The sequence below is a fragment of the Lissotriton helveticus genome, chromosome 10, assembly GCF_964261635.1.
Source record: "Lissotriton helveticus chromosome 10, aLisHel1.1, whole genome shotgun sequence".
Taxonomy (NCBI): Eukaryota; Metazoa; Chordata; class Amphibia; order Caudata; family Salamandridae; genus Lissotriton; species Lissotriton helveticus.
In genome coordinates, this window is record NC_136071.1 from 188,710,735 (window position 1) to 188,738,391 (window position 27,657).

The window sequence follows — 27,657 nt, forward strand, 5'->3', positions numbered from 1 at the left end:
GGGACCAGACCTATAACTGGGGCAGGGCCAGACCAGGAAGGCAGTTGTATCCTGGAGTCGAGAGACCCGAGAAGAACTCATCCGTGACTTGGCCTGCTGGCGCTGCCGCGGCCCTCTGCCTCGTGAAACCATCGTCTTGGCCTGCTGGCGCTGCCGCGGCCCTCTGCCTCGTGAAACCATCGTCTTGGCCTGCTGGCGCTGCCGCGGCCCTCTGCCTCGTGAAACCATCGTCTTGGCCTGCTGGCGCTGCCGCGGCCCTCTGCCTCGTGAAACCATCGTCTTGGCCTGCTGGCGCTGCCGCGGCCCTCTGCCTCGTGAAACCATCGTCTTGGCCTGCTGGCGCTGCCGCGGCCCTCTGCTTTATGAGACTATCACCTTGGCCTGCTGGCGCTGCCGCGGCCCGATCCACAGACCCTCCAGCTCGAGGATTGTGAGCTCGCCTTTTACCACAACCTGTACCGATCCGGTACCAAGACTGTCCCGCTACCCCCTTTCCCTACAGAGACTAGAAGTGAGAGGACCCCCGGGTCCAAGTTATCCTGTATCGTTGATATCCTTGCCTTAAGAACCTTATATAAAGCCTTGAACTCGACTTGGTGTGGTGCCTGTTTGTGGGGAGGGAGGGTACTTGTCTGTACGATCGCCGGAGACGGTCCCCCTCGGGGATCTCTCCCTCGGTATCCGGCCGACCCTCAGGGTCCCCGTCTAACAGTCAGTCAACACTATCCAAGTCCCTCAATGGGGCGTATCTATTTACAAGTGGAATAAGCCTAGACGTATGTGGACACACTATTGGACATTGCATCAACTTGCGCTGCAACAGACTACCGGCCTTCCCCTGTGAGCTCCAACATTGGACCCTTTCGGAATAGAAAAAAGAGATCGGAAGGGCCTGTATTCCCGTGTGGGAATCTGATTCATAGTGGTTAAAGGTCATAGCTCTAACGTGTGACGGGTGTGTAAGATTCACCACAATGCAATCATCCCACCTGTTTTTGTTTGTGGCTTCCCCAACCCACCCCATTCTTCTGGCCATAATAAAATGAGTTGCTGTAATGCGGCCATTTACCATTGATCTGTCTAACCAGTTGGTCACCTTCTGTATCATATCTATTGCTTCCTCCTTAGCATCCCGCTTAATTAGCAGCACACTCACTAAGACGGCTACTAGAGGAAAAGCCTCAAATGGTAGATTTAAGGTGTCAGTTCTCTCTTCCAGTTGACCAAAGTAGATCTAAGATCCTGTGATTCAGGCCCATGGGTAACCGGAGAATCTGTGGAATCAGTCACAGAAGATCTATACGTGGCCACCCCTGGGCCTTCACGTTCCTCCCTGTTGTCTTTTGGGGCCCTTACACTACCTTGTGGACCCAAATAACCTTGGGGTTGCTTATTACACCCTGGGACTGACTGAGGACTCTCCCTAATGCTAAATGTGTACCACTACTTGCCTGCTGACCCTTACTAATTGTGGGGACTATGGTATTAGAGTTACCCTGCGTAGATCCCAACCCTCCCCTCAAACCCACCGATTCGGTCACCATGCCACTTGATTCAGGGCTGTGATGGGGCTCTTTCCACTTACAAAGTAATGCCTCCATCTTTTCTAACCGGACAATAACAGATGCTAATTGTGACCTTAAAATGTCTTCAATTTTAAAAAAAAGTTTAGTCAGTATCTGGCTAGATGCCACAGGATCTATGTCAATAATGTCTGATTCCACTTGTGTTTTCTGAGCATATGTAGGGTTTCTACCACAGCCCCTTTTTTCTTTTTTAATTGGAGGTTCCTGCATAGAGGCACCTTCCCCATGGATACCCTCTGCTTCTACTGGCGAAGTGGCAACAACTGTTGAAGTAGGCACAGTGCCACTATGCCCCTCCATTGTGGCCGTGCCATTTGGGGATGGGGAACTCTGCAGTAGATTAGTTAATTCAAGTGAAAGTCTCCTTTCCATCAGGATAATTTCTTTAGACAGGACGTTTGCTGCCCTGGCCAGGAATGAATCAAGTGTTGTTACAGCTGCCCCTCCCACAGGCCCGGGTATGGTTTGCTTTCTCTTACCCATTGCCTTTTCACCTGGCCTGTAGTAAGAGACTCCACCAGTCAATTCGCAGAAGATGTGGTTTCAATGACGCACCCCGAGATGCAGAAGTTAGGGGGGTAGCCCGGCCTGGCCTCCTCCGGGCTCTGACAGGTGCAGACGGGCCTGCCATCGGACCACGCATTCCCGCGCCCGTACCGCGCAGCGGGAGCCTTGCTGTGCTTTAAGAGCCTCCAGGCGTAGAAAAGGCTTGTTGGCGCCTCCTGGTGTATTGTGCTCTGGGGCTGTAGTCTCCATGGACCAGTGGCAGGCAGGCGCTGCAGCTGGCGGTATGGCTATGCGGGCTCTAAGTGCCACCGGGTGGGGGAAAGGATTGTTGGCGCCTCCTGGCGTGTTGTGCTCTGGGGTCTGTAGTGCCCCAGGACCAGTGACAGGCTTGCATTGCGGCTGGCGATGCTGGTGGTATGGCCACCGTGGCTGCCACTGCCTCCAGCACAGCTCCTGCACCGCCTCCCGCCGTACAGCAGCGTCCTACTCCTTCCGGGAGCGCTACCTTGGTACCCTCCCTTTTAAAATACATATGTCACCCCTGGGGTAGGTTCTAAATAGCCCATAGGGCAGGCTGCAGTGTATTTAAAAGGTTGGACACACACTTAACTTTTACATGTCCTGGTGGTAAAAAAAACTCTTAAAACCATTTTTTCAGCACTGCAAGGCCTACCTCTTCCATAGGAGAACACTAAGTTTTCTTATTACATTTAACAAGTGCTAACGTTTGATTGGGAGCAGGTAAACCATTTATGTTTGGTGTCTGACAAACTGTAATTAAAAATCCTATTTATTGGTAAAGTCGGATTTTAAACTGAAATTTTCAAAATGCCACTTTTAGAAAGTTTAACACAACAGGGCAACCCAAAAATCCCACAGGAAACTGGGTATGAACATATATAGCACACAATGCCTCCTGAAGGAGTAACTTAAGATTCAGGTTTCAGTTCTTGAGATACGGCAGAAATATCCATTCTACACCATTCAATGTAGTAAATAACAAACAATGTATACAATTCAAAATAATTGCATAAGCATGCATACTTGTTTGTACAATAACAAAAAGTTACAATGTATTTAATACATAATGCATTAAAGTCATATAGATAGGGTTAAACAAATCACACTATCCTGCTGCCAAGTAAGGATCACAAAAATATTGTTGTACCACAGAAACTGACCGAGACTGACAGGGGACTAATCAATCTTTAAGTACTCCTTGATTTTGTTATGTAGGTTTTCCTGGAGGAGAAGCTTAGGAGTCCTCATAGTTCGCGCTTGTGGTGGTCATAATCCATCAATGTTTCGATACACAGTCCCAACAGAATAAAGTGAATCTGGTATTACTCAGCAGACTATGTTTGGATCCCCAAGTGTTTTCGTTTTACAGGGGAGGGCATTTAAAAAACAAAATCTATACATCGATTGCTAGTAATTCTTCACAGGTTGCCCGTGTCATTGAGACTCTTGACTTATTCCTCTTGTGTTGGTCCTTTATTCTGTTGGGACTGTGGTTATACAATTAGTAAGATTTAATTTGTATTCAAAGGGTCTTCTACTCATATACTAAGCTCAACACTTTGTCCGGATGATGGTCTCATGTACTTGTTAGACGACTGGAGAGCGAAATGTAGATGGATTTTGACCACCAGTCAATAACATTGTGTGCTATACACTTTTAGTCAGTTGGCATTTTCCTGCCCTAACCGTTTGGTACCTGCAGTCTACCCCTGGGTCACATGACTGGGTGTAGTTGGACTTTGTGTTTATTCCTCTCAGACAGTCACACAATAGAGGGATTAGGTGTGCCTGGAGGCGCAATCAACGGGCAGGATAGTGGGGTGGAGCAGGGCACAGCCCTACTTGTAACTGAATAGGCTGTGCTCTGCTTTCACACAAAGAACGTATGACCACTGTATTGTTCATGAAGCTAGCTTGGAGGCAAGGCAGGGGACACAGGACTTCAAAGGCCTCCTCAGCCCCTGACATTGCCATAGCCATCCCGGATGGCTACAAGATCACCCGGAGGGACCGCGTCAACCAAACCGGAAGAGGCATCGCCATCGTCCACAGAAAGATCATCCGCATCACGACCAACTCCGACGACACCCTCACCGCCGCCGAGCACCTTCACTTCCAGATACACACCGACCCCAAGACCACCCTCAGAGGCACTCTCATCTACAGACCCCTGGGACCACGCACACAATTCAGCGAAGCCATCGCAGACTTCATCAGCCCGCACGCCCTCACCTCCTCGGACTACATCCTCCTAGGGGACCTCAACTTCCACCTGGAGAACTACAATGACAGCAATACCGCCGCCCTGCTGTACAACCTCGCCAACCTCAGACTCAAGCAACTGGTGAACACCCCCACCCACTACGCCGGCCACACGCTCGACCCGATCTTCTCCTCCAGCAAGCACATCTCCTTCAGCCACTCCACCGGACTACACTGGATAGATCACAGCTGCGTCCACTTCAAATTCAGGAGAACCACGACCCTTCACCACCCGCAACAGGTTCCCCGCAGAAGCTGGAGCAAGATCACCGCCGACCAACTCACCACCTCCCTCAGCCAGAACCCTCCCACCAACACGACGGACCCCAACGAAGCAGCCCGCAACCTCACACCAACTGCGCCAATGATCTTGCATTTGAATTTGAATTTTTAGCAATGTGTAGAGCGCACATTCACTAGGCATTTTCTTGGCGCTATAGGATTTCAGAACTGGGGAGGATATCGGGGGCTATAGGCTAAAAGCTTGCTGGAACAGAAAAGTCTTAAGGGCTTTACGAAACTCTGTGTAGGAGGGGGAAGATCTGAGAAGGGGGGGAAGGAAATTCCAGAAGGTAGGTGCAAGTACCGAAAATTTCTGGCCACCGGATCGTTTTTTCTTGAACCGGGGAATAACTAACAAGGATTTGGTAGAGGAACGTAAGTCTCTGGCAGGACTATAATTGGTGATGGCAGAATTAATGAAGGCAGGGGCAGTGCCCGCCCGAGCTTGGAAAGTAGGGCAGCCAAGTTTGAAAAGGGCTCTTTGTTTAATTGGCAGCCAATGAAGGGCCGAGAGAAGGGGGCAAGAGTGATGATATTTCGATAGGCCATGCACCAGGCGAGCTGCCTGGTTCTGCACTAGCTGGAGGCGTTGGAGTGCGTAGGCGGGAGCGCCATTGTAAATGATGTTCCCGTAGTCGATCTTGGATAAGACCATGGCCATTACAATCAGTTTAAGTGCAGAGGGAGAAAAAAAACGGGAAGCTTTCCTGATAATACGTAAAGTAACAAGCATTTGCAATGCAATAGGTCTCGCATTAGGAAAGTTTGAGCTATTGGTCTTGTAAATGACACATTTTTTATTTATGTGTTTGTTTTCAAAATAGCGAAATTAATAGCTTTGTCATTTTCAATGCCAATACTTTTATCTTTTGTAATTGTGACACCTATAGGCATTTGTAATGCAACATGTTTTGTATTTACGTGACTTAGATGTATTGATATTACAAATAACAATGGCTTTTAATTTTTTTCAATAATTAATACTTAAATAAAAGTTATTGTAACTTATAATGGCAATATCTTAAACTTTTGTAAATAACTTTTGTGAAGAATATGTTCAGTGTATTTTATTGTGATGAAAATCCAAGAACAGAAGTGAAATATTACCAACTTTTTGTGACATTTGTAATAAAGCTTGAAACATTGAGAGAACATATTTGAACCAGTTGTTGTTGAATGGTTGCACAGATTGATACTGTGGTGGCGCTGAGTGATGGTGTGGCGTTTAGTGATGTTATGGTGCCCCTGAGTGATGCTGTGGTGCCCCTGAGTGATGCTGTGGTGCCCCTGAGTGATGCTGTGGTGGTGCCATAGATTGAGTGAGGGCGATAGATAGGGTCAGGGCGATAGATAGGGTCAGGGCGATAGATAGGGTCAGGGCGATAGATAGGGTCAGGGCGATAGATAGATGTGTGCGGTTGTGTGTGTGCGGTTGTATGTGTGCGGTTGTATGTGTGTGGTTGTATGTGTGTGGTTGTATGTGTGTGGTTGTATGTGTGTGGTTGGGTGTGTGGTTGGGCGTGGTTGTGTGCGTGGTTGTGTGCGTGGTTGTGTGCGTGGTTGTGTGTGTGTGCGTGGTTGTATGTGTGTGAGGGTGTGAGTGAGGGTGTGTGATGGTGAGGTGTGAGGGTGGGTGAGGATGAGGCTGTGAGGGTGTGTGATGGTGAGGTGTGAGGGTGAGTGAGGATGAGGGTGTGAGGGGGTGTGAAGGTGAGTGTGTGTGGGGGTGTGATGGTGTGAGTGAGGGTGTGAGGATGTGAGGGTGTGTGATGGTGAGGAGGTGTGATGGTGAGGAGGTGTGATGGTGAGGAGGTGTGATGGTGAGGAGGTGTGATGGTGAGGAGGTGTGAGGGTGAGGAGGTGTGAGGGTGAGGAGGTGTGAGGGTGAGGAGGTGTGAGGGTGAGGAGGTGTGAGGGTGAGGAGGTGTGAGGGTGAGGAGGTGTGAGGGTGAGGAGGTGTGAGGGTGAGGAGGGGTGAGGAGGTGTGAGGGTGAGTGAGGTGTGAGGGTGAGTGAGGATGAGGGTTTGAGGGTGAGTGAGGATGAGGGGGTGAAGGTGAGTGAGGGTGGGTGAGGGTGCGAGGGTGGGTGAGGGTGCGAGGGTGGGTGAGGATGTGAAGGTGTGATGGTGAGGAGGTGTGAGGGTGAGTGTGTGTGAGGGTGTGAAGGTGAGTGAGGGTGTGAGGGTGGGTGAGGGGTGTGAGGGTGGGTGAGGATGAGGGGGTGAGGGGTGAGAGGGTGGGTGAGGGTGTGAGTGAGGGCGTGAGGATGTGAGGGTGTGTGAAGGTGAGGAGGTGTGATGTGAGTGAGGGTGGGTGAATGAGGGTGTGAGGGTGACGAGGGTGAGTGATGGTGTGTGAGGCGGAGGGTGTGAGGGTGAGGGTGAGTGAGGGTGAGTGAGGGTGTGTGAGGGGTGAAGGTGAGAGGGTGTGAGGGTGAGTGAGGGTGGGAGGGTGAGTGAGGGTGGGAGGGGGAGTGCGGGTGTGTGAGGGTGAGTGCGGGTGTGTGAGGGTGAGTGCGGGTGTAGGAGGATGAGGGGGTGAGGGGTGAAGGTGAGGGGGTGTGAAGGTGAGTGGGGGTGTGAGGGTGATGGGGTGTGAGGGTGAGTGATGGGGGGGTGAGGCTGAGGGTGTGAGGGAGAGTGAGGGGGGGTGAGGGTGAGTGAGGGTGTGTGAGGGTGTAAGGGTGAGTGAGGGTGTGAGGGTGAGGGATGGTGTATGAGGATGAGGGGGTGAGGGGGTGAGGGTGTGTGAGGGTGAGGGGGTGTGAGGGTGTGAAGGTGAGTGAGGGGTGAGGGTGAGTGCGGGTGTGAGGGTTGTGAGGGTGAGGGGTGTGTGAGGATGAGGGGGTGAGGGGGTGTGAAGGTGAGTGATGGTGTGTGAGGGTTGGTGAGGGTGCGAGGATGTGAGGGTATGCGATGGTGAGGAGGTGTGAGGGTGAGTGAGGATGAGGGGGTGAGGGTGTGAGGGTGGGGGGTGTCAAAGTGAGTGAGGGTGTGTGAGGGTGAATGAGGGTGTGTGAGGGTGGGTGAGGGGGTGTGATGGTGAGGAGGTGTGAGGGTGAATGAGGATGAGGGGATGAGGGGATGAGGGGGTGAGGGGGTGAGGGGGTGTTAGGGTGTGAGTGAGGGTAAGGGTGTGTTGGTGAGGGTGTGTTGGTGGGTGAGGATGTGAGGGTGTGTGATGGTAAGGAGGTGTGAGGGTGAGTGAGGATGAGGGTGTGTGAGGGTATGAAGGTGGGTGAGGGTGTGAGTGAGGGTGGGTGAGGGGCGAAGGCGAGTGAGGGGGTGAGGGTGAGTGAGGGTGTGTGAGGATAAGGGTGAGGGGGGTGAGGGGGTGTGACGGTCTGAAGGTGTCTGAAGGTGTGTGAGGGTGTGTGAGGGTGTGTGAGTGAGGATGAGTGAGGATGAGTGAGGGTAGGGTGAGGCGGTGTGAGGGTGAGGAGGTGTGAGGGTGAGGAGGTGTGAGGGTGAGGAGGTGTGAGGGTGAGGAGGTGTGAGGGTGAGTGAGGGTGAGTGAGGGTGTGAGGCCTGCAGTTTTGGCCTGCAGGTGGCGATAGGCGACCACGTCCCGAAAGAAGGTTCACATCACAGGAGGGGGATAAAAGTTTGCGGCATTTAAAAACCAGTGGCTTACATAATGTCATCGACTTTCACTTAAAATAGTCACTCTCAGTGAGAGACGGGTAGATTCCATGTGCGGCAAGAGGGCCTGTAAGCCGACATCACAGGGTGTGGATAGAGGGGAGGGTGTAAGTAGGGAGGGAGAGCGAGAGCAGGGAGATGAGAGAAGAGTTGAAGAGAAAGGCAGAGGGGAAAAGAAATTGTATTGAGGCGGTTGATATAAAGCAGAGAAGAGAGAAACAAAGGGGCAATATGTAGGAAAAAAGGCTTCATTTGTGTAGCTTTCGTGAGTGTCTGCCACCAGGACAATTAAATTCACTCAGTGAAGGCGCTGTTTAACAGTGGGCTATACAAAACTAATCTATCAGGTTTTTTTTGCTTAAAGTCCAAAATCATTGTGTTGTTTGAAAGTTTATTTGTTCAGGCAGTCCTGTATTTTTAGTCATCGCCACTTGTATGTTGGACCGGGGAAACCCATGCTTGAATGGGAACAAAGCTAAGTGCCTACTGTAACGCACAAAGGAATCTATTTCTTATATTCATTTTATTACAACGACATAACTGCCGCCTTCTACTCGCAGTGAAGTGCCTCTCAAAAAGTTTCATACGTTATCAAAATGTCACTCATATAGTGAGATGCGTGATGAGAGATAGCATATGCGGGTATGGGATAAGAGAATCAGTGCATAGGCTAGTAATAGTGTTTATAAAAAAAAAAATTAAAAAGACATTTACCGTAAACCTCTTGTGCTCGTCTGATGGCTCTGATCGTCCAGCGGCTGTTCCAGCGAAAGCAGGCCGGGCTGGGCGGAAGTCAGGCAGCCCTCCTCGAGACAGAGGCGGGGCCTGACCAGAAGCAGGAAGTCGACCGCGACCGGAGCTTCCCAGGAGGCAGGCTGCAATGGCTGGCGCAAGGCTCCGGAGCAGAGAGAGGAGAGCCCTGCATGCAGCCGGCGTCCGCCCGGGAAGCCAAGGAGCGGAGTGCCAGTGTCCCTGTGCCCGTTGACGCCGGAGGGAGCAGCCCGGAGCGGGACGAGTAGAAGTCCGGGTGAGTGGGGCTCCGTGCTTGCGTGTCTGTGTGTATGCAGGGGGTGCAGGACGGCAGTGTGTATGTGTGTGTGTGTGTGTGTGCGCCTGTGTGTGCGTGCGTGCATGCAGAGGGGTGGGGGCCACTCATTTAAATGTAAAAGTAAATATGACGCCAAAATAATAAATAAATAAACCAGCAGCTTGACCCATTTATTCACTGTGATGCTTCCGATAATTAAAAATGTGCCTTTACAAAGAAGTGTTTTAAAAAGAATACCAGCGTGCATGTTCATTACAAGACGGCTAGAAATAATTACTCATGATGTTCAAAGCAAGCCTGTTCATTTCAAGCTACCCTCAGCCAGCCTCGGAAAAACGAAAGTAATACAAAAGCGAAACTGACACTGCCACTGCAGACAATGCTGCGCGCTCCCGAGGTGAAATCCGGCACTGAACACGCTCGTAACACTTTGGTGTCCACTCTCCTAAAAACGGATCACATTAGTTGTCGAGCTGACAGCATTCATGCTTCGCATGAATGCTAACGTCAGCTCGACCTAAAAAAGCAAGAAGAGACAACAGAACTGATATGGGAGTGAAGTGTCAGGTGCTGATTGAGTGTGATACCAATGGTCTTGACAGAGTGAGAAGGGGTGGGAGGAAGACCAAAGGAAGAGGGCCAAAAGGAGGGCGACCAGGGATTGCCACTGCCTCCAGTCAGAATCAGCTCAGTTTTATCCGGGTTGAGTTTAAGATGGTTAGCATTCCTCCAATCCCGGATAAACAGCAAGACGGACTGGAAGCTGGAGGTGGCAAGTGAAGGGGAGGAAAAATGAGTTGGAGGTCATCAGCATAGTTATAAACTGTGACCTCCATTTGTTGAAGTGCAAAAATAAGAGGAAAAATGTAAAGGTTGAACAAAAGGGGGGAGAGAGAACAGCCCTGTGGGACGCCACATTTCACCCTGCTAGGTGGGGCCGAAAATTCGGCAAGGTGAACCGCCTGAGTGCGGTCTTCCAGGAAGGAGCCTATCCAGGTTAGAACCTGTTCCCCTATGCCCGCCGCCTTGACACGGGACAAAAGGATGGAATGGTCTACCGTGTCAAAAGCGGCGGACAGATCGAGAAGGACCAGGGCCTGGGGGATGTTGGAATCGAGTCCCTCCCTGAGTTGGTCCATGACTGAAATGACCACCTTCTCCGTGGAGTGTCGGGGCGGAAGCCGCCTGGCAGGGTGAAAGGTGGTTACTGTTTTCTATAAAGGAGCTGAGCACCTGGGTGACGTGGGACTCTGCTACCTTTCCCAAATAAGGGAGAAGAGATATGGGGCGGTAATTTGCCGGGGAAGAGGGGTCAGCCCCAGGTTTTTTTAGGATAGGGAGGATTATGGCGGTCTTAAAGGAAGCCGGAACGAAGCCAGAGGTAAAGCAGTTTTTCAGGAAAGTGAGGACGGGGGATGGGCATACCGAGAAGAACTGACGGAGAATGAGTGCCGGGCCGATGTCAACTGGGGAGCCCGACTTGACACGGCTGAGTAGGTGGGGCAAGGATTCTCTAGTGAGTGGGGGGGATGAAAGTGAGGGAGCAGTTATTATCAGGGGGTTGGGGAGGGGTGAAGGGGAGGGGGGGGAATATTGGCTTTAATGAGGGCTATCTTATCAATAAAAAACTCGTTGAGCGAGTCGCATAAGGCCTGAGAGGGGGGAATCTTGGGTAGAGTTCTGTCCGATGATGCCAGCTCGTGGACGGTGGAAAAGATCTCACGAGGCTGGCTTTCTGCAGCTAGGATGCGCCCAGAGAAATATTCGATCTTGGCTGTCAGAATAGCTACTTTGTATTCATTAAGTACGGTGATGAAGTGTTGTCTGCAGGTGGAGCAATATGCTCTTCTCCAGGCTTGTTCGGCCTGCCTTAGCTCTAATTTCTTAGCTTTGAGGCCAGGGCTGAACCATTTGTTGGCATTATGGGTGCGGTTGATGGTAACCTGCTTCAGGGGGGGGCCACAGGGTCGCAGGCGTTGGTGAGCCAGCGATCTAATGTGGCAGCCTGGGAGTGGGGGTCCGAGCCCGAAAGATCAGGGCAGGTGGCCGCTAACGAGTTGCAAAGAGAAGGGATATCAACTTTATGCCAGTTCCTAGCCCAGGTGTTTTTGGGAAGAGGAAGAGATGTTTTATGGCTCAAATCCAGGGAAAAAGCGAGCAAGGAATGATCCGACCAGGAACAGGGCGAGATAGTAGGGGTGGACATTGGGATGTTAAGTGTCCAAACCTGATCAAGGATGTGGCCCCGGATGTGGATGGGGCCGTGAACGTGCTGGGTAAAGTTAAGGCTGAGGAGCAGTTGAGTGAAATCCTTAGAGACGGAGTCCTCGGCAGGGTCAGTAGGCCAAAAGTTAAAATCACCCAGGACAAGGACAGAGGCACTATTGACTACCAAGGTGGCCAGTAAGTTCTGAAAGGCAGAGAGAAAGCCGGGGGACGGCTGAGGTGGTCGATAGGTTAGTACGCAGGTGACTGGGGTCTTAAGGGAGGTGGATCGTACTACAAGGCAGTCGGCTGCAGGTAGTATGGGCGAGGCCAGTATCTGAAAATGAAAACCCTTACGAGCAATCAGGGCTACCCCGCCTCCTGCTTTATTCTCAGGTCGATCAGCGCGAAGCATGGCGTAGTGGGGCGGGAGGGAGGCTAGGACGCTTGGCAGGGAATCAGATCTATACCAGGTTTCGGTCAAGAACAGAAAGTCTTATTTCGGTCTGGTGCTTGACAGCTGATCTTGTATTGAGGAGGAGGGCAGTAGTGGGAGGGGGGGGAGGAACGGGCGTGATGGATATAGGGGAAGCGATGCCAAGCTTTTGAACATAGGACAGTGTTGCGGGATTCAGCAGCCAGCTCTTTTTGAAGGAGCGCAGTTGTTCAGAGGTGTATGTAAGTGGTCGCGCATGGTGTTGTGCCCCGTGTCCCGGTCGGTCGCGGACGGGTGCAGACGGGCTTGCCTTAGGCGTGCCTTCGGCGCGCATTCGACGCGCCCGCTGTGCTACCGGATTATGCACATTTTTATAGAGGAAAGAGGTGGCGATGGGGGGCGTGGCCTGTGTGGGCGGCGTGAATGGCGGCAATAACAAGGTCCCGCAGCAGCGTTAAACTCCGCTGCGCGGTTTGATTAAGAGCGTGGGGGCGCCCTGGGCAAAGTGAATAAGTAAGCAGGTAAAAACTACAAGTTAATTGTGACACTCAAAGTATTTAAAATCGTGCAGGCCTACTCCTGGCTTCCGCCTCAGGAGAAATCGCTATCGGCGTGGCGCTTGTGATCAGCGTCTTAAGAAGTGGCGATGGGGGGCGTGGCCTCTCAAAAAAGGGGCGTGGTCTGTGTGGGAGGCGTGAATGGCGGCAATAACAAGGTCCCGCAGCAGCGTTAAACTCCGCTGCGCGGTTTGATTAAGAGTGTGGGGGCGCCCTGGGCAAAGTGAATAAGTAAGCAGGTAAAAACAACAAGTTAATTGTGACACTCAAAGTATTTAAAATCGTGCAGGCCTACTCCCGGCTTCCGCCTCAGGAGAAATCGCTATCCGCTTGCACCACTGAAGAACCCTCCCAGCAGACCCGGCTGCAAGAAAACCTTGTGGTTCACCAACGACCTCAAAAACTCCAAGAAATCCTGCCGCACCCTCGAGAAAGCCTGGCGCCGCGACCAGACAGCAGAAAACATGACAGTCCTCAAGTACGCCACCCGCCAACACCACCAGCTGATCCGCACCACCAAAAGGACATCATTTAAAGAACGACTGGACAACAACACCCACAATAGCAAGGAACTTTTCAGCATTGTTAAAGAGCTCTCAAACCCCAGCGCCTGCAACAACGACATCACACCCTCGCAAGACCTCTGCGACTCACCGCAAGATTGCAAACATACACAACAGCTGCGGCGAACAGACCACGCACCCGACCACCGAACCAGCGCCCCCCACCACCACCCTCTGCACCTGGACCCCGGTCAGCACCGAAGACACCACCCGCATGATGAACAGCATGCACTCCGGCTCCCCAACCGACCCCTGTCCACACCACATCTTCAACAAAGCTGACTCCATCCTCGCACCCCAACTCCGATACATCATCAACAGCTCCTTCGCATCCGCCACCTTCCCGGAGAGCTGGAAACATGCAGAGCTCAGTGCCCTCCTGAAGAAACCCACCGCGGACCCCACAGACCTCAAGAACTTCCGCCCCATCTCGCTCCTCCCTTTTCCTGCCAAAGTCATTGAGAAGACCGTCAACAAACAACTCTCTGCCTTCCTCGAGACTAACGGATCCCTCGACCCCTCGCAGTCCGGCTTGCGAGCAAACCACAGCACCGAAACCGCCCTCATCGCAGCTACCGACGACATCAGGTCCCTGCTCGCCAACGGGGATATAGCTGCCCTCATCCTCCTGGATCTCTCAGCAGCCTTCGACACCGTGTGCCACCGCACCCCGATACGGCGCCTCAGCAACACCGGAATCCAAGGAGCGGCCTTGGAATGGATCATCTCGTTCCTCACCGGAAGAACCCAGAGAGTCCGCCTCCACCCCTTCCGATCCGCGGCCACCAAAGTCATCTGCGGCGTTCCTCAAGGATCCTCGCTCAGCCCCACCCTCTTCAATGTCTACATGAGCCCTCTCGCAGCCATCGCACGCCAACACAACCTTAACATCATCTCCTACGCTGACGACACCCAGCTGATCTTCTCCCTCACCAACGACCCCGCCACCGCCAGGCCAGCCTCCAGGAAGGAATGAAAGACGTCGCGGAATGGATGAAGCTCAGCCGTCTGAAACTGAACTCAGACAAGACGGAAGTCCTCATCCTGGGACCATCCCCCTCTGCCTGGGACGACTCCTGGTGGCCCTCTGCGCTGGGCACCGCCCCCAAGTCCACGGACCATGCACGCAACCTGGGCTTCATCCTGGACTCAGCCCTCACGATGACCAAGCAAGTCAACGCCGTCTCGTCATCCTGTTTCAACACCCTGCGCATGCTCCGAAAGATCTTCCGGTGGATCCCCACCGACACCAGGAAGACGGTCACCCAGGCCCTCGTCACCAGCCGACTGGACTACGGGAACATCCTCTACGCTGGAACCACAGCCAAACTCCAGAAAAGACTCCAGCGCATACAGAACGCCTCTGCACGACTCATCCTGGACATCCCCTGTCACAGCCACATCTCTGCCCATCTGAAAGACCTGCACTGGCTCCCCGTCAGCAAGAGGATCACGTTCAGACTCCTCACCCACGCACACAAGGCTCTCCACGACATGGGCCCCAAATACCTCAACAGCCGCCTCACATTCTACACACCCACCCGCCAGCTCCGATCCGCCAGCCTCGCTTTCACCGCCGTCCCACGAATCCGCAAAGCCACCGCCGGAGGAAGATCCTTCTCCTACCTGGCAGCCAAGACATGGAACTCCCTCCCCACGCCCCTACGGCTGACCGAGGACCATCTCTCTTTCAGGAAACAACTCAAGACCTGGGTGTTCGAACAGTAGCAACTCCCCTCCATCCCAGCGCCTTGAGACCCTAACGGGTGAGTAGCGCGCTCTACAAATTATTGATTGATTGATTGATTGATTGAATGGGAATTCTCTAGAAATATCCCTAATTCAAAGTGGGCACCAGGTATAAATACTGGAGCCTCAGACCCAACTCTTCAGTACACTCCTGGGCCTTTGGATGCAACGGAAGGACTGCAGTGCTGCTTTGCTGCCAAAAGTACTGCCACTTGGCTGCCCTGCTTCTCTGGTGCCAGCTGCCCTGCTTGCTGAGACTGAATATTGGACCTGCATCCTGCACCCCAGGCTGAAGTGACAAAGGGTCAGCTGACTGACCTCCAGTTCTGAGCTACAGGGACATAAGCGCCAAGACCAGTGGCAACAGGATCTTTGCGCTTCAGCGACGACCGTCAGTTGGTCTCCCTGCTCCTTGTGGCCCCTTCCACCACAAACGGAACTCTTCGCAGTGGATTGTGAAGGCAACTCTATATCTTGGTTGGCCTGAACTTGTGGCTTTCACCAGGTCTTATACAGCCAGATAACTGCAAGTGGTGGCTTGGGATTTAAGGTGCTTTACTTACCTGATATATTTAACATTGCATAGCTTTGGCTCTAAGGGTTGGATTTTTGTTGCTTTGGTCTCAAATACATTTTACTCTATTTTTCTAAAATGGTGTGGGATTTTTCTTGGGTTGTGTTTTCACTTCATTACTTTTGAAGTGCTGCAAAAATACTTTGCACATTGTCTCCAAATTAAGCCCAACTGCTTTTGTGCCAAGTTACCAGAGGGTTAAGCGTAGGTTAATATAGGGTTTAATTGTGACTTTGTCCTGACAAAAATTGTGGCTGCTGTGTGAGTAGGGTTTCACCTACTTCATCAGTAACCCAATTTTGAACACCTCGGTGGTGGGCCTTCATAAACTGTGACTAGGGCAAACTAACAGCCTTGATTCGTAACCTACTGGCCTCAGAGGAGCCCTGGTCATCATCGACTGAGCCCATTGATTTGCACTGGATCTTTAGTTTCTAATCTTAGGGAAACAAATCAAAATTTGAGAACTCCTGAGCCATACACTCAATACCAAATGTTTTGGTATGATTTTATCCTAAATGGTATTCGTTCTAATTAAATTAATCTGGAAATGTGTACTTATTTATTAAGTGTAATGTTGCTTTGGTGCTGCTGGCTATCTACCACAAGCAATATTATTAAAGGAGGGTTGTGATGCTTGGCCAAGGAACAAAGAGCAAGTCAGGGATTCCAGACAGAAACCAGTTAATCTACTAGGAATTAGATATCTTGACATTTTGAGTATTTTGCAACTGCCGTTGAGGCTTCTCTTCCCTATAGTTCCATCTATCAACATTAACAGTGAGGAAAATGTTTTTTCTATACTTCTAGTGTAAACACAGACAAAATATTGTGGAACTGCTTCATGCCGTGTTTACCAGGAGCAAATTCTATATGCTCCAATCTGTGTTAAGCAGCAAAAATTATGCAATTGGCTTAAAACTGATTTTTTTGCACCATGCAAAGTTGCTCTAATGTCAACCCAGATATGGTTTGACATCCCACGTCTCTTCTGAGTAACACACTGCTTACAGAAACAATTCTGCAGGTCTAAAACCTTGACTATGGTGGGACTGTAAATGAATTTTCTCATCTAAAGATGAACTTTGAGCAGAATCCCCTGTAGGACATAGGAACTCCAAATCACAGGATTGAGATTCTGAAAAAAACAATTTTTTTTTTTAGGAATGAACCATTTGGGAATATTTGGAAGCCATGTTTTTAATCTTTTCATGCGCTGAATTTTGAAACTCAGCCAATAGAACACATCCCTTCCTTAAATGGGTCATCCTTCAGAATACCTGGGGTCATCCGCTGCAGATACACTTGAAAGGATCTTGGGCTCTTTGGACATTCCATTCCTCGTGGTCTTGAGTGCGGCTGCATCTTGTGGTGGATGCAATTCAATATTAGTAGCTTTCTGAACCATACCATTTATCGGTACTGACTGCTTCAGACATAGATCCAGGTTCAGCTCAGCAACCTGAAATAAACAGAACGTAGGAAGTAAGAAGTGAATGAAGGTGGTGGATATGAGAGACAGCAGAAATCAGAATAGCAAGTTAAATAACATCAGTGAGACACCCTGGAACACACCGCTGTATATTATGTAACCCTCTGCAATGCCAAAGATAGCTATTTCAACTGAGTTATCTGTTGTGCACATGTTATGAGAATGTATCACTTTCTCCACAGTGAACTGAAAACACCCTGAAATGCAGTGTCTCCATCCTTGGAAAGCAGCTGAAAGCCATTTGCTTGCACGGTTTCCCATTTCATTCTATCATGAAACCTGCAGACAGGCCTCATCCTTTATCTTAGTAAGTGCTTAAAGCTTTTTCCATGAATTTCAGCTAATTTAATGGGAGGCGGGCAAACCAAATCAAATGTAAACCTTTTTAAAAACATCCTTACTAGATTTATTTTATACTTTTCTTGGGTTTTGCTTTTTCTGCTTATTAGAAAAAAAGTCAGCGTGGAACTGTACAACAGTCACATTTTTTCTTTGTATATTGAACGCTGTCATTTAGACAATCTATGCTTTTTTTGGTTGCATGCCTCTGCCAATCACAAAATAATAAATATGTATTCAATAATAACATATACAATGCAGAATTGTTTGATTTGAAAACGCTTGACTCTATGTTGTGGCATGCACTTTCATACATAGTTTAAGCTGCCGGGATCTGCCATACTGAAAGTGGTCCAGGGAGCACATGTTGTTGAGATGTTTGACAAATAACTCCTAATGCGGGAAATGAAATTCTATGAAAGACTTGATCAAACATGAAACCCACTTCACAAGACCATTTCTTATGTTACTGCAAACAATTTTGACAGATACCTTCGGACCGTCATCATGGTGACCCTATGAAAGAACTGTGACCAGTCACAGATCAGTAGTAAAGGAACACTGACTTACACATTCAACCAGTCAATATGGAGCAAAGAGCTTTATGAAACAGTATCCAAAAAGAAGAAAAGAGGAGTGATAAATGCAACTGTGTTTTCTTACTACATTCTTTCTAACGTTCCCCCTGTCGAGGAAGCACAAAGACTAGCTCTACTTATTTAAACACACTAATCGATTGTCATGGATTTCGAGCAATACAACAGGGAATGAGCAAGGTCTGTGGATCAGTCACAGCATTGAGGCCCTTGTTTTCCAAGCATCCAGGAAGGTGGCAACCTTTTGGGTACAGATCATGCATTTTGCTGGGTGTAAACAGAAGAGAATGTGTGCTAATATCCTGCAATGCTGTTCAGGATCTAGTTCACAATTAAAACACTCCATCAGAGTCTCGAAGGTTGAAAGAAACCTTCTTGTAGATTACGCATGCTAATATAAAGATCTGGAGCACAAAGACCATACAATAACCACTGTATTTCCAACCCCTCAGCTTCTGTGATTTTAGGGCATTATTTCCTGAATACTGTCTTGGCTATCAACAGGTTTTCAAAATGCTTTGTTTCCAATGCGCTGAAGTTATTGGTTTTTGAAGATCTGGCAATAAAGCAATTGCCCTACGAGAACTCAAGGGCTAAAGGCGGCAACAGAGGACACACTTTAGATTGGATATGGTGGCTAATGTCTTAACCTTGCTGAGTTCCAAGACATGGTGGCACATGGAAGAGGATGCATAAGCAATACTTTCTCTTATGACAGTTACCATTCTGTGTAGGGCAAACTGTAGTCACAAAAATGACACAAATATTCCTTCAATTATTATAACAGGGGGGGCGGGTTAAGGGCAGACACTTCTCCCTTTCTCAAAATCAACGGGTATATGACATACATGGAACATTGTGGTCATATACGAAAAGTAAAAGACAGTAGGTTAGAATACAAAGCCTGGCCTTTCTGTGGTGCAGTCAGGAAGGAAGGGAAAAAAGAAGGAAAAAAAAGGGAAATCAGCACACTTCCTCTTTACACATCAAACGGGCACTTAGGAAACAAAGCAGATAGCAGGGCCAGGACATCTCTACTTCTAGAGTGTGTGCAAAACTCACCCCAGGTAAGGGAAGGGTTCTTTCACACAGCTCATCCTTCAGCATTATGGACGTAAATACTGCTGATGTTAAGAAATCACTTATTAGCTTTTCTTCAAACTCACAAAATATACAATCTCTACAACACAGTCGAAATGATCACAAAAATGAGTTATGTTGAGAAAACAAGAGAGGAATTTTACAAAACTATTCCCAGTGTAAAGCTGTAATTAATATTGGATGTTATTAGGAAAAAAGGTTAAAAAAAATATTTAGCTAAATTTAAAATACACAAGATTATGACGAACTTCCAATAGGAGAGGGTAGGATTTGGACAGTCACATTAAGTAATACATGTATTTTAATGTGGAAATGTATATAGTGCATGTTTAGCCATGGGAGGCAGAGGAATATACTTAAATCAACATGTGCGTGATAGTGTGTGCTGCGAAAGAGGAATGCAGAGATAATGCTTACGAAGTAAGACAGGAACAGGAGAAATCTAGCTCCAAATGTACAAACAGAACAGGGGTCTTGGGGGGAAGGGGTGGGTGAAGGGACAAGATGCACATAGATAAGGAATGGAAGGGTAGGGCAGGCATTGTGAAAAGAGGAAGGGTTTTCTTTCTATTGTAAAGGACAGAAACATGATTGTCAGAATCAGGCGAGTAGGAAGCTTGTTCCCTATGATGCAGAAACAGCACATGACATGTTATTCCTCATTTTCATATTCTGTGCTTCATTTACATTCGGTTTGTGTTTTATGTGGTGTCGTTTTTCAGTGAGGTAGTTTGGTTTGCTAGTGTGGGTGGCCTTGTCAACGCAAAGTAATTTCAATGTGATGCCTGCTGGAAGGCAGAGCGGATGAAGATTTATGATGATAGTGTTCATGTAGCTGTACTTAACACTGGTCAAAGATAAAGCAGGCAGCTACATGGAGGACAGCACTCAAAGATTGGGTGAGGGTGCATTTCAGCAGGCGCGTGAGGGTTAGGAGGAAAACATTATCTGATCCTTTGTAAGAGGCCCTGGTGCTGGCTTTTAAGGCTTTACATGGGTACGGTGCCCCCTACCCGAGGAAGAGAGTGCAATTTTATCATCCACAGCGCTCTATTCGCTCTGCCGCATTGGCTCGAGCATGCACTTCGGTGGTGAAATACTCTCGTATTGGTGGCCGCTCTTTCCGGCTGAAAGCGGCTAAGCTACGGAATGATCTGCCACTTGCTGTTAGACTCCTCCACGATCTGCTTCCTTTCAGAAAAGCCCTTAAAACATCGCTGTTTCAGCAATAACGGAATACTTTGCCCATGGTACACTTGGTTTCTTTCTGTCTAGTTCAGTCATACTCACCCAGCGCCGGTACACTCAGTAGAGTAGCTGTGCGCTTTATAAAACCCTGGATAACATAACATATAAGACCAGGTTGTACTCCCTGTCCAGTGAACACCCTAATATAGTAATTCCCCAGCCTTAGGATTAAGTTCACTTAAGTGCTGCAGTACATATTAATTGCTCAATGTTTTCATATTTGTAAAAATAAATGTTGGCAACAGGAGTAGTAAGGACTAGTTAGATCATGTGTGCTTTTCCGGTCTTGGAGTTATTATGAGCTAGAGAGTGATGTGTCTGCACGCAAAGGGAGGCATAAATCTAGTTACTCCACATTTACAATATTTAATGTGTAGCTAGTGCTCAGCATTAGAAAATATTACTAGAGAAAGTGCAGGTTGTCAATAGCATCTAAAGAGCAAAAGAATCAAATATTAGTGTTTGTAAATTGTTTTCCTACTGAATAAGTCAAGTCAAGTCAAAATTTGTATAGCGCACTACTCACCCAGAGGGTCTCAAGGCGCTTGAGGGAGAGGGGTTCTCTACTTATCAAATAGCCAGGTTTTGAGTTGTTTTCTGAAGGAGAGGTGGTTCTGTGTGAGGCGGAGGTGGGTGGGGAGGGAATTCCAGGTTTTGGCCGCTAGGTAGGAGAAAGATCTTCCTCCCATGGTGGCTCTTCGGATGCATGGAATCGCGACGAGGGCTTGATTGGACGAACGTAGTTGGCAGGTGGGGGTGTAAAAGGTCAGGCGCGTGTGGAGGTATTTGGGTCCTAGGTTGTAGAGGGCTTTGTGTGCGTGGGTGAGGAGACGGAACGTAATTCTCTTGTTGAAGGGGAGCCAGTGAAGGTCTCTCATGTGACCGGATATGTGATTGTGGCGGGGTATGTCTAGGATGAGTCGGGCGGAGGCGTTCTGAATGCGTTGGAGCTTTTTCTGTAATTTTTTTTTTTTTTTGCAGAGTTTTATATAGCGCAAACTAGACCCGAACCAAATCAGGTATCAGAGCGCTTTACACATTTTTCCAGTTACGTTACATTTACGTTTCCAGTTACTTTCATTTTAGGCACGGGGAGATTAAGTGATTTGCCCAGAATCACAGGAGGTTTTGACGTCGTTACCAAGACTCGAACCCAGATCCCCAGGTCCGAGGTCGAGCGCCCTAGCCGTTAGGCCAACTCTGGAACCACAGCCAATTTGGCTGTGGTTCCGGCGTAGAGGGTGTTTCCGTAGTCCAGTCGGCTTGTGACCAGTGCTTGGGTGACCGTCTTTCTTGTTTCGGTGGGGATCCATCGGAAGATCTTTCTAAGCATACGTAGGATGTTAAAGCATGATGATGAAATGGCGTTAACTTGTCTCGTCATCGAGAGGGAGGAGTTTAGAATAAATCCCAGGTTGCGAGCATGGTCCGTTGGTTTGGGTGCGCTGCCCAGGGCCGGTGGCCACCATGAGTCGTCCCAGGCAGAGGGGGATGATCCCTAGGATGAGGACTTCCGTTTTGTCTGAATTCAGTTTTAAACGGCTGTTCTTCATCCATTCGGCTACGTTTTTCATCCCTTCGTGTAGGTTGGTTTTGGCGGTGTTTGGGTCTTTGGTGAGGGAGAGGATCAGCTGTGTGTCGTCAGCATAGGAGATGATGTTGAGGTTGTGCTGGCGTGCGATGGACGCGAGGGGGCTCATGTAGACGTTGAAGAGGGTGGGGCTGAGCGATGATCCTTGTGGTACGCTGCAGATGACTTCGGTGTGGAGCTCAAGGTTATTATGGTTCTGTGTGGTCATGTGATTAGTATGTTTTTGCACTCAGTGGGGGTAATAACATTCAAGGGAAATGGACAGTTTGTGCTCAGACACAACAAGGTAACATTACTTAAACTACCACAGAAATATGCTGCACATTTGCAATTGTAAGCAAATTGTAGGCTCCGTTTTTTCTACGCAGATGCTCTATGTACCCAGGATAGTCATGGGTAAATGCTTTTCACAAATGTCTAAGAGAACATGGAGTGATTTACACGTTCGCAAAAACAGAATATGCACAGCAGGCAAATGTTATGTGGACCTATGTAATTAGATGCAAACGCAGTTCTATTTATTGCTTGCCAAATCTAAACAGTTTACTAACCTTTCTGGGACCATGGGCAATCATATATTGGGCTAATTCCAGTGCTGCTCTAGCATCCTCTGCTGGATCATGGCCATCTTTATTTTCACACTGAATCGCTTGCCTAAAATAATTTGGGAGAGAAAGGTACATAGCATGAAAAACAGTGTGTTGTATTGAAGTCATATTATATAGTTTCCTAGACCAAGACTTCACTCTAGCACTGGAAAGGCAAATGCATTCGTTTTTGCTATATATAACATTTTTTACAGGATTGACCTGAGCATCATTACCTATAACATAATCTTTAAAAATAACTGACCTCAGTGGGATAAAATTTGGGGAACGTTTGTATAATTTGGAAATTTTTACCTCCCCCTTCTGTGTGTTCATTTGGTGATGAAGCTAAACTACTTTTAAGGCTATAATTGTACGGAGTTTATCATGCTTAATATTAATTTCTTGTTTTGCTGAATATTCCACAACTGTTATGAATTACACCTCTGTATGGATTGGATTATATCGAACTGTTTATCTGGATGCTTAAATTGACCGAATAATTTTTTTTCTTTCTTGTTATGTATCTCGCGCTGTCAATAAAAATAAAAAAAAATAAAATAAAATAACTGACCTCATTATAGGGACTCCAATAAAACTCAAAATAATGGTAATTACAAATCACGAAAGACACTTGGAGTTCAAAGAAGTCTTTAACATACTGTCCTACATTCGGTATCAAATTTTGCTATTTTATTCCCTCAATTTCCCGAAGTTGCTGCAGACAGGTTGGTCAACCTCAAAGAAGCTTTAAGGATACACACCTACTGGTGTGTAGCCCGAAAACTGAGGTTGGAGATGGCACATTTCAAGTAAGCAACTGCCTAAATGTGATGTATTGCATAAGATTCCTGGTACTCGCAACAGGAGTAGAGAAATGGGAACGGGATGCTGGATAGGCAGGCTCTTACTGCAATTTAATAGAAGGAGACCTTTAACAGAATGGCCTTCCAAGCCATCTATAGATCTCCAATCATAGTTAAGATGGTGTATTTATGAATGTTTGGTGAATGAAGGCATGCGTAGATGATTTACTGATTTAATCTCAAATCTATCCTTCATGGGGCACCTCTGTCTATCTGCATCATAACTGGGGCACCCCTGCCTATCTGCATCATAACTGGGGCACCCCTGCCTAGCTGGCTGACCTCTCCTGTGACTCTCGACAAACACACACATACAGGACACCATCAGTCTCGAGAAGGAGTGAAAAGAATTAAAAACAAGACATCAGACTTTCTCCTTCTATGCACAGAGGATTTGGAATAACATTCATGTGTCCCTCAGGACTGGCCTATCCCTGCTCCTAGAGCTGAAAACAAAATACCAATGCAGTCAGGGCCCACTGTCACTCTCAGAAACCGGTCACCCCTCCACTCACATGCTCAAGTCTCGCTGAGCCAGCACATGCGCTGCTCTGCGAGACATTTAAGTTAGTGGCATTTCAAAATGCTACCACCAGCAGCTTTGCTTGGCCACCAGCTTCCATGCACGCGCGCAGCCGCCATATGATTTTCTGCATTCCACACATGGCTGGAACAAGGCTTTCCTTTTGAATGCTCCTCCCCCTCCCTCACCACAGAGCGTGCGGGCCGCACCACTCCCCCCCCCCTCCCCGCGATCACTTTCAACCACTTTCAATTCCTTCCCCCTCCCCACGCTCACTTTCGCTGCCGCGCGGCCGGCCGCTCACTTTAATTTTCATCCAGCGCGGTCGCGTCACTTTTTCCCCTCCCTGCAATCACTTTCAATTCCCTCCCCCTCCCCCTCCCCGTGATCACTTTCACGAATCTTCACTGCAACTCGTTATATATGATTTGTTACTTGAAAAACGAATAAAAACATTTAAACAAAAACGTGCCTGCATAGAGTGGTTGTGTGGAGTACTCACACAACTCCACTTCATCAATATCCTCTGCAGCCTTGTTTACAACACTTGCACGTGGAGGACACAGCATTTCCAAAAGACTGCATGGTTACTACGCAGACCAGTGTCATGATGGGTGACAACTTCAGCCAGTCGAGGCCTTCCATCCAGTAGCCCCCTCTGCATTCCTGAATTTGCAATTTCAATACCAATTGTATGTGTGATGTAAAAGCTTCAGCATGCAAGGAGCAAATTGGCTAAAAAACAGGATTGCTGAATGGGCTGCACAAAAGAAAGGCAAGCTTGGCAGCTATAGAAAGAGGACTAGATGTCCCATCATTCCTGCACACATCTGTTGCCCAGCCATCAGTCATAAAGAGCGGTCACAGGGGAACTTTTGAGTTTGGTGTTTCGGTATCTAATTTCCCATCTGAACATGCTTTCAGGACCCACAGTTCACATCCGCCCACGCGGTGTGAGAACCACTCCCAGCTTTTGGTCTGCCTCTTCTCACATCCCGGAGCCCCACATTCCAGCGGCTGGCCTCGCATCCTGTTCGCAGCTCTGTCTTTCCTCGGTCCCAGCCATTCGTGGCTGTATTTTTTTCCCCATTGGTTCCCTCACTCTGCAACTTATTTACACACCCCACCACCCCTCCCCCGGTCGCAACAGTCAAGGATTTATTTTAAGATGTCTGGAGCAGCAAAGCTGCTGGATTTTGGTGGGAACCATTCCTTCGAACACTGAGTCCTAGTCTACCATAAACAAGGAAACCGCCCAATATTAATGTTTTGTGTGTCACATAAATTAATCACTGGTACATCTAGTTCTGCTGTTTGAAGTAACCAGAAGAAGGCCCACAGCACTCTATAAAACTGCTTCATATTAAAATAAACAAGTATTGGCATAGCCAATAGGTCTCGCTTTTGGGACCTTATAAGTATTTAGTTATGCAGCACAATATCCTTGGTGCAATAACATCAACTGTTGCATGGCTAAAAACGTATAAGGTCCCAAAGGAGAGACCTATTGGCTATGCCAATGCTTGTTTTAACCTAAGCCCCAGTGCAGTGCTGAGATTTCTTTCAGGTAGGCGTCTGCAATATAAGTATCAAAAACATACATACATATTAAAAGGGAGCATTTCTAAAGAAAAATAAGTAGTTGATTTCCTGGGACCAGGCTGCTTGGTTCCCATTTCTTAAGGGGCAACATTTTACCCAAAGCACAGCGGAAGGAAACACACTGATCAAATCATATTGAAATACATTATATTGTAATTGTATGCCCTACAATATGAAGAAGCTGGATATGTTTGAGGAAATTTGAGTTTGTCCGTAACAAACAAGTTACTTACCTTCGGTAACGATATATCTGTAGGAGATATATATTAGTTATGGATTCCTTACCTTAGAGTTACCCCCAGGTGTCAGACTGAATCCGGAGAATTTTTCTTCAGCAGTACCCCTGCGCGTCGGTAGGTGGCATTGGTCGATCGGCATTTATCGTTGGTGTTGTGATTGCTGGAATGACGTTGCGGTATCTATTTAGATGCTGCGCCTGCGCGCTGACGTCAGTTCTTTCCACGCCAGAAGCGCAGACATGCAAGACACTGACCACTGGTGCATAAAACTAGGGTCCTGAAAGCGAGTACATTACCCTAGAAGTCAGTTTGCAGAACAGGGAGGACGATTGGGGGGTAAGGAATCCATAACTAACTTACAGATATATTGTTACCGAAGGTAAGTAACTTGTTCATCTGAAAGACACTATTAGTTATGGTTTCCTTACCTTAGATTAGATACCACAGCAATACCAACCCCGGAGGTGGGTCTGCGAACTAAGTTCACTAGAAAGTCCTCGAGAAATGAACAGCCAATCTCTCCGGACTTGGCTGTCCAGGCTGTAATGTTTAGTGCAAGAAAGCCCACGTACTGCCTGGCAGATGTCATGAAGGGGGATTCCACGTCCCAAAGCAGTAGTGGCTGCCGTTGCCTTGTTGGATTGGTACTGAAAATACTACAGGGGTTCTTCCCACATCACCCTCCCATACCTGGGCAAGGAGCATCAAAAAGATGAAAAAGTAGAAAAGATTATACTGAGGGATTAATTCAACATTTAATTTTGACCAAGAAAAAATTAATGATCCTGTTCTGTACAACTTAATGTATAGAGGTTACTAATCACAAATTTCTAAAGACATATAGACGTGTAACAAGAAAAAAGTGACGCACAGAAAAATATATATATAAAGAGAAAGCAAATATCAACTATATACAATACAATCAAATATATACAAATCACAAATACAATATATACAATACATATACAAAAGTGTACCCAACGAAAGATCTAAAGAAAGACCTATCTCAAAATATACACTCCTAATTTCGAGTGATATATATCTGCCAAGGAGATCCTCACAGCGCCTGAGATGCAAGTTCTCTCAAAAAATTATTTTGTGTAGGGCGCATAAATTTAAACAAACACAAATAGACAATAAGGGGACTCCTTAACACAATGGTGTCGAGGCAGTTGCGTTTCCGCCAGTTGTATCTTTATGCCTTCATCAGGACAGGGGTACTTAGAGTTAATATCGATTAATCTACAAATCCCCCAGGGGGATGGAAAACGATGTACTCCTCTGGGCCACAAATCCACAACACTTACAAGCCAAACAACCATGCCCACTTGTTGGTTCGAGGTGCAAGGATGTCAGCAAACACACTTAACAGTGCAAACGAGGCGGGAAAACTCGCTCCAAAAACGGGAGGCCAAAGTCACTCAATGATCCGTCCACGGGGCTCCTGCAGCAGCAAACATCCGCGTACGCCTTGTTGGATTGGCACGCAATACTACTGGAGGTTCTCAATTCGCCAAGGAAGAACAAATTTTAATGCAAAGAACGTTCCATCGAGATATGGTTCGCTTTTGCACAGCCTGACCTTTCTTGGCGCCCACATAGCCAACAAAGAGCTGATCATCCACCCGGAAAGGTCTTGTGCGATTCCAGATAAAATGAGAGCGCACGTTTTGGATCCAGACGGTGGAGCCTCTCCTCCTCTTTAGAAGGATTCGGGGGCGGGAAGAAGGTGGGCAAAGTGATTGACTATCCTATGTGGAAAGAGGTAACTACTTTGGGAAGAAAAGAAGGTTGAGTTCGAAGGACAACCTTGTCCGGATGAGCAGCAAGGAAAGAAGGCTTAGAAGAAAGAGCCTGAAGCTCACTCACTCTGTGCGAAGAGGTAATGGCAATCAGAAAGGCAGTTTTCAGAGTTAGAAGTCTGAGAGGACAATTATGTAACGGCTCAAAGGGAACACACATTAGATAAGTCAGAACCAGATTCAAGTCCCAGTGGGGCATTACGAACGGGATAGGTGGAAAGAGATGAGTAATGCCCTTT

The 27,657-nt window shown here is 48.0% G+C and overlaps 1 protein-coding gene across 2 annotated transcripts in view; it reads right to left on the bottom strand.

Moving 5' to 3' along the window:
- Positions 1-27,657, bottom strand: part of REXO5 (RNA exonuclease 5) — a 350,267-nt gene that overhangs the window by 224,201 nt on the left and 98,409 nt on the right. For both annotated transcript variants that reach the window (XM_078665078.1, XM_078665077.1), the window contains exons 11-12: positions 22,351-22,453; positions 16,713-16,894 (exon numbers count right to left, since the gene is read on the bottom strand). In XM_078665078.1, coding sequence (XP_078521204.1) covers positions 16,713-16,894; positions 22,351-22,453 — 285 coding nt within the window. The remainder of the gene's footprint in view (positions 1-16,712; positions 16,895-22,350; positions 22,454-27,657) is intronic.